General features: G+C 37.1%; 1 protein-coding gene across 2 annotated transcripts; it reads left to right on the forward strand.

Annotated features, from left to right (window-relative positions):
- Positions 1 to 19: 19 nt before the first annotated feature.
- On the forward strand, positions 20 to 6,399 carry TPRKB (TP53RK binding protein). Of its 2 annotated transcripts, XM_062582587.1 has the most exons (5): positions 20 to 481; positions 1,240 to 1,362; positions 3,598 to 3,774; positions 4,593 to 4,683; positions 5,257 to 6,399. In XM_062582587.1, exons 1-4 carry the CDS (start codon positions 338 to 340, stop codon positions 4,677 to 4,679), a joined length of 531 nt encoding a protein of 176 aa, XP_062438571.1. In that variant the 5' UTR covers positions 20 to 337; the 3' UTR covers positions 4,680 to 4,683; positions 5,257 to 6,399. The 2 variants fall into 2 exon arrangements, with proteins under 2 accessions (XP_062438571.1, XP_062438567.1); XM_062582583.1 differs by having other exon boundaries at positions 4,593 to 6,399.
- The last annotated feature ends 5,598 nt before the right edge of the window (positions 6,400 to 11,997 follow it).

Genomic DNA, 11,997 nt, shown 5'->3' on the forward strand with positions numbered 1-11,997 from the left:
GGGGCCGCGCCGCGGAGGAGGCGGGCGGGCGGCGGCGGCGACGACGGCGGCCTCCTCCTCCTTCGGGGTCGGGCGGGAAGGCGGCAGCAAGGCCGCGGGCGCTGCGGGGGCGGCTGCTTGAACGTCTCCTCGTTCAACTTACCGCTTCTTAAACTGCATTACTTACCTCTAAAAAGCGTTGGAAACACCCCCCCCCCCGCGAGCCTGTGAGCGGTCAGACGTTGCTGAACGCCTGCTCTGCCCGAGGCGGAACGTGCGCGGTCGTGTGCGGCCGCTGCTCCCGCGAACACCGCGGGGCCGCTCGTTGCTCCGGGCGGATTTGCCCCTTGGTGACAGGATGCCGCATTTAACACACCAGCTGGAGCTGTTTCCTGACCGCAGCGTGACTCTCCTCCTGTTCAGTGATGTAAAAAACGCTGCTGCTCTCCGAAAAAAGGCGATGGAAGGCTCCATTGGTGGGGCGTTAATAAACCCTGCAATGGTAAGGAAATGCCCACGTTGTCGTGGTTATACTGCACTGCGGTGCTGGAGGCCGCGTGGGTTCCTTTTCCCTAAGAAATGAAGAAAAATGACCTGTGTTTGTAATCCCCATCATGTAAGCTACTATATATGCTTAGCTTTCCCTGTGTAAATGCAACTCTCTCGATCTAATGATGATGTTACACAAGCGTAGATAAGGTAGACGTAGAGTCTGGGCAAAATTGGCCAAAAAGGTCAGTCTCCTCCTTGATTCTCCTGACATTCCTGCTCTGTGGAGCTTTTTAAATCTACTTAAATCTGTAAGATGTATCACTAAACATTTAATGATGCTGTAATGTATCACTAATCATTTAATGTCTGTAATGCTCTGTTAAAAAAATAATGTTAGGGGCCTTTGTTCTAATATAAACCCATAACTAGTTCCTGATATTTTTTTTCTCAAATCAGCAAAGCCATTGTTTGTTAAGGAAGAAAAGAAAATCTAGTTGGCAGTTTACTGACATTTATTGATGTGATACTTCTTTCAAAAGATTCCAATAACCTAATTGTGAGTGCAATCTTTATTTTTATATCAAGCATTATCTCATTCAGTAAGTATTGATTTTGGAAAAGCAAGAATTGCTGAAATGAGTTGCTGGATAGTCTGTTGCTGACAGTAACGGCAGACTTGGGCTGACAAAGTTGAGTGGTCAAGGATTTTGTCAATGTTCAAAATATTATGTTAAATTTCTGTTCATTTTCTTCTGTCGTGTGTTACAGATTGTAGACCCTTTTCAGATTCTTGTGGCAGCCAACAAGGCAGTTCATCTGCACAAGATTGGTAAAATGAAGACCAGAACACTCTACACAGAAATTATTTTCAATCTTTCACCAAACAATAATGTAAGTTTTACAGAATAATTACTGTTTCTGCCAGAGAAGCTTGCTAAGATCCATGCAGCCAAACTAAATACAGACTTTCCCTGAACAATTTGCCTGCCTTAGGGCATCGTTCTCTGATGTACTGGAAGCTTCTCTGAAGTAACCAGAGTAGTCATATTTCCACAGTCCTACCATCATGCAGACAGAATTCATGTACAGAGATTCTGCTCTACTTTCTCATCTTTGACAGTTTCTGAGTAATCCTCCTTGACCAGTTCTAGGTTGTTTGGTTTTAGGGTTTTTTTTGTTTGTTTGTTTCTAAGTGTAAAAACTTGTAATATTTTATTTTTAAAATCTTTTAGTCTTTTCTTTTAAAAAGATAAAAATGTTAGGCTATGTCCATATCCTCTCACAACTGGTGGTATAACAAACAAAAAAAGCTATTGATTTGACAGCATTGCTGTGAACATTAGTTACTGTGTGAAATTAGTCTTAGTAGCAACATTGAATAGGAATATTCTTATTCTGACATTAAAATATATTGAAATAAATTAGGATTTTATTAATACTTCAGAAATTATGCGTAACACTCATACAAACAGCTGTCAACATCTGACAACTATATAAAAGATGTAAAATAAGATTTTTTTATTTCTCTTTTAATGTACAGTTTTAGAGCACTACAAAAAGCATGCAGTAGATGTTTTTAGAACACCAATGAAAAATTAATCTATATAAGCTGTAGGGAAATCGCTTGCATACCATTCTCATTTTTGCCAGTAATTAAGCAAATGTGGCAGCTTCTTTGGAAAGAAGACTGACACCATAACTAATATTTATTTGAGGCCAGTGAGTCTTGGAAGAATTAGAAGACTAAATGGAGATTCAAAAATAACATTCTCTGGTGACATACATCTTGAAGAAATATGGCAGATGTTTAGCTGTCTAGAGCATACTGTAGATAAATGATCATATATGATTCTGATTTTCCTTGCCACTATCCCTCATTGCAAAATAGTCCATTTGCTCTGTTAAAAATAGCAGACCATAAAGGTGAGCCTTAGCTTATTTCTTAGCCTGTGGAACATTTTATATAAGGAATCTAGCTTATATTTGTTGTGGTAACATACGAATGTGTCACATGCAAGCTTAATTAGAATTTTAACACTTACTCAGACTCCCATTTATTTGATATTTCCAAAATATCTAGGAAGTCAGATAAGTAATGGATTTGTGAGACTCAAGGAAACTGCAGAGTTTCAACTTCTTAAGTCATTCCTCAAGCTAAAATTCTGTAATAGCTAGTGTAAATTCATGTCCAGAATGTGCTGATAACAAGACTTTCATAAAATGTAGTATTAGCTTACAGAGGTTTATTTCCCTTGGTTCCTTGTAAAAATCAGTGGTCATAGATGTGCTCTCACAAATGGCAGTTCAGAATACTTAACGCTACAATTTTGCTCTGTTTCGTTATGTGAAGAAGCCTCTTGTATGAGATTATAAAAGAACCTCCTTAGTTAAAGTTAGAATTTGGGAATATCTCTCTGAGAAATTTTCTTTGAAAATGAGCATTTACTGCACTTAGATTTATGAAGAGAAATAGACATGCAATTAAAGAGACAGAGATATTTTTTTCAGATATTCTTCTCTAAATATTTGTAACCTTTATTTATTTATGATCTTTTTACCCTCAAATTTCTGTATCAATGGATCAATTTGATTGTAAACTTTAGCCATGAACATGCTTGGCAGCAGTTACACTAGGAAAATTAAGAACTGTCTGGTAGATGTTAGGCTGTACCATTTCTGTATATAGGTTTGGTTTACGTTTCTTTTTTTTTTTTTTTTTTTTTTTTTTTTTTTTTACTGTTACTGTGTTTAAAAACAAACAAAAAAACCCAGCAAAAACAAAGTCTCAGATATAGGAAAAGACTTCATATAACTAATGCAGTGTTTGTAGTCACACAGTAGTTATTTTAGTTTTCTGGTGATTTAAGATGATATAGTCTTGCTAGGAGGAAACTAAAACCTAAAATTTCTTAGAAACTGTTTTGATCCAAGTGGGATAAAACCTCCAAACTACTAATAGAAGTTAGTGTAAGAAGTAAATTACCTCTTATAGTTCATCAGAATTTTATTGATGTAGAACTTTTCTGTTTATACTTTAGGTTTATTTGACCCAGTAACTGAAAATGTTGCTTGTACGTAGTAAGAAAAATGACTAGTTAAATTTTGTTTTTTTTCATCTTTCCTTAGATTTCAGATGCATTGAAAAAATTTGGTATTTCAGACAGTGACACAGCGGTACTCATTGTTCTGGTTATAGACAGAGAAAAACCCGTTAATCTGGAAGATGTAGCATCTCAAGTAGAAGGCCAGCAGGTTTCTCTAGATGAACTCCCCCAACTTACAGACATTGCAAAAGTTAAAAAGGTATGTAACCAAAAAAACCCAAATGTGATTGAGGAAAGGGGTATTTTATTTGATTGTCTGCTTAAATCTCAACACAACTCATTTAGAGTTTATGTTTCTTTAACATGACTGGAAACATGATTTGTAACAAGTGAAACTTGGTTTTTTGTTTCTTGTTCTGTTTTTACTCTAGGGAAAAAATTTCTAGTAGTCACCCTCTAACGTGCCAAATTTTGAGTCATCAAAAGTCATCATCAGGAATTTAGAACACAGAAGTGAATTCTAGATTTCTCCCCACTGTTCTATCACTTCTGTTTCTTGTTTTTCCAAGTAAATATCTATTTAATTAAAAATAAACTTTATCCTACACAGTTGTGTATCTTAAGTACATAAGTAGTCCCAACGTGGGCAGCTAAGATAAAAATAATTTCTTGATTAGCTGCTAGGAACTGTGTTGGGGCATGTCCACATTTTCAGGCTAGGAAAATATCTTGAAGTATACGGGTACCATGTGGTAAAATTGTGCTAGCTTAAACCATCTTGATTATGTCAGTCAAAGTAATGATGGGAGAGATAATGAGCAAAATTGGATAAATCACAGCATATAACATGTGGAGCTAAAAGTACTGTTCTCTAAAAGTTCATTGGCTTTCCCTTGGCTGTGCAGTTTCAAAATTTGCCTCATTCCCAGTCCTTAATCTGACCTACAAGACAAGACATACCTTTCTAATGTAAAAAAAATGGGGAGGGGTCTTTTTGTTTTAATGAGTATATTTTTAAAATTAATGCAGTATTTTTTCTTCCTTATACAGCCTTTGTTTTTCTTACTTTTTCTGCAGATATACAAACTTCTTCCACAGGAAGAAAAAATCGGCACCTTATTGGACAGCATTATTTGCAGAATGTCAACAAAAGATGTTTTATGAAAATGTGCGAATAAAATCTTTTTAAAAAGAAAAACAATGATTTTTAAGCTGCAAAAACATTTCATGGCAATTAATCCTAATTTCAGAGAAAGCAGTGTAGTACCAAATAGTGTAGTGACATCTGAGCTTAAACTGTAAATGAGCTTAAACGGTAAAGAACTATCTTGGGTATGGGAGTAATCTAAGCTATATTCTAAGCACAGAGATTCAATTCTGTTGTACTAAGCAAAATTGTCCATCACCATTTCTGTCAATTTTCTTATTTAACGTGAGAAAAGATCACTTTTCCTAGCACCTTGAGGTGATCATAAAAAGAAGGCGTGAAAATCTGTGCTTACTTTTCTTTTTCATTGAGCGATTTGTCACCCACAGATGAGATTCAAACATTGTAAATTATTTTTATTAACCCTACTGTGATTTGTTTTGGCACCCCAGAGGGATGATATTATTTTAATGTTTAACAATACTATTGCCAGGAAAATTATCTCAATAATGCTAAGGATTGCTCCTGGACTAGACAAGGGGAAATTTTTTATAATGCATCTGCAGTATCTCCCTCTTTCTGCTAATGGAATAGAAATGCTGCCCATCTTTTGAGGAACAGGAAGGCGGGAGGCATGGCAGGACCCTGTGGAGCAGCATGGAGCTGGGCCAGGCCTTGGAGAGGAGTGCAGCGTGACAAGTAAGATCATTATGGATCATGCTACGGTGGTATTAGCACCTGACAATTTGATATTATTTCATACAGTGTACTGTATACTACTGAGCTACTGGTGAATTGCTTTATGTTACCCAGTGTTGGGGGTTAAAGAATAGTATTATAAAGAATAGCAGAGGTATTTTTGATTTGTAACATTGGGAATTAAGTATAATGATGCTGACTTCTTAAACAGAAAAATCTACATCTTGAATATACTCACTTTTAAGTTATGGATATAGCTTAAATAACATGCTGAAAGGATCCTTAACTAATTTTGCTTTGCTGAACCAATGTTAGGAAAGAACATCAAAGAGAAGAAAAAAAAGAATACTAATTTCCGATAGTCACCAGGTCCTGAAGTCGAGTGTCAGTATCATTTAATCACATACAGGCATCCCATTTCATCAGAATTACTGTCCCAATTAGGCAGAAATCCATACTGCTTGTTATTGTTACGCTGTGTTGTTTTTCTGGGAAATGCCATGTATAAAACTATAGTTGTCAGCACTATTTTTCTTGTCATTCTCTGATGCATTAGGACTTATGCGACACTCTTTCAGATACCTTTTAAGTACATTAGTGTTCCCCTAACATTTGGGAAAAATAAGTATAGTTTGTGGTGGAGAGAAATCTGAGTTAGAAATGAAATGTTAGCCACGACAGTAAATGAACCAGCAAACTAATATACAGACCTGATATTGTCTATGTTCTGTATTGAATATGGAAATCCCTGGCCTGTTTTGTATTTTGATTGTGGTTAATTTTTCTTCCTTCAGTTAAAATACGGCAGTACAGACGGTACTACTGTACAATCATTTTCTTACCAACCAAATCAGTGGCAGAATATCTTACTGAAGGTGTGTTAAAGACAGGCTGCTTGTTGATCTCCACTTGTTCAGATTACATGATAGAGGAAAAATAAGTATACCTAAGACTCATTACATTCTTTGGAAATACTTAGGCTTTTTTTTTCTTGCAGATCATAGCCTTAATGCAGAACTGAAAATGCATAGTTACTGGGGAAATGGTTTATAATTATGAAAAGAGTTGAGTTTTGAAGTCAAAAATTTTCATCCCTTAAATCCAACCATGAATCTTTTTAATTTATTAAATGCGAATGTCTAGATATACAAATTATCTAACTAAAGAATTGAGACACTTGCTGTAGGCAGGGAGATTGCAGTTTTCTTTTTGTTGGTTAATGTATAATGGACAGAATTGTCTTCCCATGTGGACTTCGTTATAGCCTTGTGGTAAAAGCATTATTGTGAGATCTAGGTTCAAATCCTTCTGAATTTCTGTACTAGTAAATCTTTAAGGACTGGTTAGAACAGTGAGACTAGAGAGAAATAGTTGGGATGTGGTTGACGTTTCCTGAATCTAGTGGATTCATTGAGGTCCCTTTTAGCCCTTTTCTTCTAGGGTATAAAGAATGCTTTTCATTAAGACTTAGGTACCAAGGGAAAGACAAAGTTTATCCAAAGAAAAGGTACCAAGGGAAAGACAAAGTTTATCAAAAGAAAAGATTCAAGGGAAAGGGCTGTGTCCGTTTCTTCATTTAAAGATGGTTTGTATGGGCTGTATTGCCCTTTCAAAAAAGGGAAAAGGAAGGCACAATTAAAATATGGAGTTTGGAAGGGCTTGAGCCTTTTGAAATAAAACTTTCATAACGTCAGCTTGGGAGAATTATCGTGGAAAATTAAAGACATGTTTTTATTCTCTGACAGTACAATTGGTACATGGAGTGTATCATCAGATTTGCTGGATGAACTGCTGACATTGTTCTTGATAGTGTAAAACAACAGCCGACAGCTATGTTTAAACCACAGCCTTTTCTGAACATGTGCAAAACATCAGTCTAGTCTGGTTAGTATACAAGAAATATTCATAAAAAGATCCCTGCATAACAACTGATAAAAACTTTCCAAACTTTGGCTCTGAGTTTCTAGTTTTTGACAGTGAATTTTGCAAGTGTAAAAACAGTAAATTATTTATTACAGTTATCGTGTTCTGAGCTAAATTATGAAACTGTGATTTACTGTGAGATCTGAATGAGGTATTTTCATGGATGGATTTACTGGAAGCGATTTTGAGATCTGTAATCTCTGTAATATTATTCAGGCAGGCAGGCAATTGGAGTTTGTTGACAGTGAGAGACTGTGCCGTTGTCCTGCAAGACCATTGTTGTTTCCTTAGTCCTAATTGTGTTCTCTAACTAAATTAAGCCAATTACTCACAAAAAGTGATAATAAACATAGATTGTGTTTACACAATCTGTAACGATTGTGCAGTTACATTTGGCTGTACAAATGGCCTGTACAATTATGTTTGGCTTTCTGAATACATTGGGAATTACTAAGTTTAGACCTCAAATTTAACTATTTCATTTAGTCAATCACGCCTGCTTTCCACAGAGGCAAAAGATTAAGGAAAAAAAGATGTTTTACACTTCATAGCTTAAGATATTGTTTGATGATGCATCCAAGACATTTTAACAGCTTGCTGTTGCTGAAAGGCAGTAGTCTGGTTTCCCCTTTGACTCATTTTCCTGCAGTTTTCCTTATGTTTGCTCTAGCATGTGTTGGGCTAGTCAATTCAACTGACAGAATACAAATTCAAAAAGGAAGCAGATAGCTTTCTGCCATGTTAATGTGCCAAATTGGCAGAGTGGGCATAGGGGAGCTGTGGTCTAGAGGAGTTGCTTTAGAGGTCAGGAGAGTGCACACAGCTGTCACAGCACTTTCATGGTTGCCTCTAGCTGCAAAGCGGGACTCCGCTTCTTTGCAGAGAACCCTGACAAGTCAATAAGGGGAAAAGTGAGCAACCAGATAACACATTCTCTTTGACAATGGTGTCCTTATTAAAATGATGGCTTGGTAGCTGGCTGTCAGCCTGTAGTTCAAACAACTTACATGTTACAATTGCAGTTGAAGACTGTAAAAGGCTTCTTGCAGAAACCTTTTGATAGCAAAGTTTATTAATGGTCAAATATCCTTTACTGTTGGGAAATTTGCATTTTCAAAATGTCACGTTGCTACAAGCAATTTTCTTTGCTTGTGTCTGCTGTCATGTTAGAAAAGGAAAATCTCCAATAAAAGTAATTTGTATCAATTTTTTGACTGTTAAGATCAATACAGCAGCAATATAAAGACTAAATATTTATATGGAACATTGGTCTTTTACAATATGGAAAAGACAGTCTCTTCTGACAGGTATCTTTTTTGCCAGTAGTCACGTCCAATAAATGGAAAAAACTGCCAAGTGAAAGGATAGATTCTCCATCTTTTGATGATTTTGTGGAATGGAGTACTGAATCACCTGAGGAGACTTTGTCATTCCCATCTGTGAAGTACTTCTGCAGCTTTTCCAGGCTTTCCAAGGTACATGTCTCATTTCAGCTACCACCAGAAAAAGGGTGGACAACTCCTGACTCGGAGTACATGACACCTTTGATGTGAGGGTCAGCATGAAGTGGAGAAGATAGGAATGTGGAGAGCGAACATTTACCGGCTCCTGTGGGAAAGCTTGGTTTATGACTTTTCCCCACTCCACTGCTGCACTGCAAAGGAACTTTTTCACTAATGTAGCTCACAAGACATTTCTCTGACACTGACTCCTATGTTATCATCTCTCAAACTTGATCATTTAGGTTAGTGGAGAAGTAATCCCAGTTAATGCTGAGTATTCTAGAAATCATCTAGTGCTAGAAAGTGTCTGGTGCTTTTCAGAATCAGGATATCTATAGAGGTGAGCTTTCTTCATGTTTGAAAGGTTGTTCAGAATTAACTTTACTACTAGATACAATTAAATAATAAAAAATCTTTTATAAGATTACTAATAGAACAAATCCTAATTCTTTCAACATCTCAGCTATTTTCTAAGGGTGACTAAATTAGCCTCTGTTAGCTTTGCCCTGCTTTTCATTACCTTACAAGAGGTCTGACATGCATTGAAGAATCCCTGGAGTTGCACCTTTCTTGTTCCTATTACTGAGAGCTCTTCTGGAAGACCTAATTTCTCTACCCAAACTGCAAAGATATCTTTCTTCCTTTTTCCTCTCATATACCTGCCCCTCATTTTCTGTGTCTGATACTGTGAGTTTGCAGTTTGGTCATATAATAATACATCATATCATATTTGCCTGGTCTGAAAGCTTGAGAAGTAGCTGAAACCCCCAGATATCTTTACGTATTCAACAACAACATCTTCAAATTTTCTCAGTCAAGATGGAAATATGGAATATTTAATGATCTGCTACTGTCATCTCTGAACTTTCATGCCCCATCTCCTCTATCACCAGGTGAGAAAGGGAGCTGTAGCATTCTCAGTAGCTTTTTTGGATCTCCAGTACTTCAAAGGCAGGATTATACCTGCAGGATTAATAAACTTAACAACTAAACCCTGAAGTATGATGAGCAGTCAGTTGTTCTAGCTAGGGATTAAACTCATTTCCAAGGCTTAGTTATGAATAAAAGTACTTTCATGTGCCTGTTGGTACCCTGAGAAATACTTGTGGAAGTAGAAGGCTCTTTAATTATTTGTGCATGTTTCCTATGTGTTGACTGTCTTTTGCTTCTTGCATTTCATAACCATTTATTCTTTATTCCTTTCTAGTCACTTCAGTAGCTTATCTCAGAAACTTTTATCTCTGAATTTCATCTTTTATAAAATATTTTTGCCTATGCTTTTTAACATTTTGTCTTCAAGTGCATATGACATGAATTGAGCAAAACCAGCAGCCTATGCTTCCGCATGTAGATGGCTAAAATCTCATATTCACTAGAACTCCACCTTTCTGCTTGAATGCTTTGTGATACACATATACCATATATGAATATCTTAGAAGAAAGGAAGAGACAAGGCAAGCAAAAAATAGAATGGATAATGCCATATTTTACAATGATTTATTAATACTTGGAAAAGCCAAAAGGTAATTACTGTCTGAGTTAAAGACTTAAAAAGCTTTCAAACTAGGCAAATATGATAATGATATGATGTATTATTATATGACCAAACTGCTGGCTTTATCATATAACAAGTGTATTTCTGGGCATGTGACAGGAATGTGGATATATATCCAAGGAAAACTTGCACTCCCTGTCATCACCAAGATAGTCACCCTCCCCTCCAGGATGGTGTCCAGTAGCATACCAGGATCTGCAAGCAGCAGTCACTCAGGGGCTGGTGCAGGATTGGATGTATATCCACTGCGTGGTTGGGGAAGCATATATTTTGGCATGAGACAAATCTTCCATCATGTGAAAGGGACAGTCACGGGTTCCTCGAGGAAAGAGGAAGGAGAAGAATAGACTGCCTGGCGGTAGTACAGTTCGTTCTATGTGCTCTTTAGCCACATCTGAAGGCTACCGCGATAAACATGAGAGTACAAGTGATCCAGATTAATTGTTCTGGCAGGCCAAATTCAATTTATCAGCGGCAGTCTGTGTGTTTATGAGCTGTGTTTTTATAAGAGTAAAATCTATGTTTCTAAAAGCTATGTATGTTAGAACAAATAGCCAATCTGACCATAATAATCTCATTGTAACGTGTGCCTCCCTCTTCAGCTCTGCTTAGTGGCTTCCATTTTTCTGTCATCTCTGTTTTCACTTCCAAAGCCCTTCAGAGTTTACCTGTCTCCTACAGCATAAGCTTATTCTCTTGCCTTGTTATGTTTTCAAAATAGAAGCTTCAGACCTCCTTCTGTTCCATTACTTAAGCCTGAGGGAAGCTCCCTTCATCTTTTTCAAAACAGACGATTATGTAATACCATTCTTTGAACCCCTGTCAAAATTCTTTCTTTCCTATAAAAGGCTTGATGGGAGTAAGCGTCCAGAGTACTGAGGCCATTGCCCATCACACAACCCAAATAGTCTGGCTTTTTCTGTCAGAATATTTGTATCCCTCCGTCTTCTCATACTTAAATTTACATTTACAAGAGGGGGAACAATCCTTTTTGCTTTCACGTGTAATATTAGCTCATCATATATGGTTTGTGAATGGGGCTCATACGTGTTATGACAATGTATTTAATACAGTAATCATCTGTTTTCTTCGCATTATTCCCTTGTGTGCTGTTCTTCAGAGAGTGTTATCAAAGCTTTTCTCCCATCATAAAATGTGATCAGATGGTACCTTAATAAGGACGTTTATGTGAGTACTGTAGCCTTTGTCAGGGTGTTGCATGAAGAGAATTGTATTGTTTCCAGCACCCATGTTACCCTATTTAGAGCTGACACAGCTATTGCAACGCTGCATTGTGCTTTGTGGATATTCCTAAAGTTATGTCATGTAGGTGTTCTCAGAAACATTTCAGTTTATGTACCTCTCTTTCCCTCCTGCTCCCCAATTATGGTTGGATGCCAGAATGAGGTACACTGTTTTACAGGAATTATGTGAATACAGGAGTAGTATACCCAAGGATCATGTACCCTATTGGCTCTAGTAAGGCACTCAGAGTTCATATAAAGCTCCTTACCTGCTGTAACAGCCATAGTTTGGTGTACGTATGTGTGTTGCTACTTCCCAGAACAGAATCCTCTATCCTCTAATATGGTTTATGCATTGTTCTTAAAAATGCATGTGTCCACTCAAATTCCATAGAGGAAGGTTCTGTACAGC

This window comes from Rhea pennata, chromosome 1, assembly GCF_028389875.1.
Source record: "Rhea pennata isolate bPtePen1 chromosome 1, bPtePen1.pri, whole genome shotgun sequence".
Lineage (NCBI taxonomy): Eukaryota > Metazoa > Chordata > Aves > Rheiformes > Rheidae > Rhea > Rhea pennata.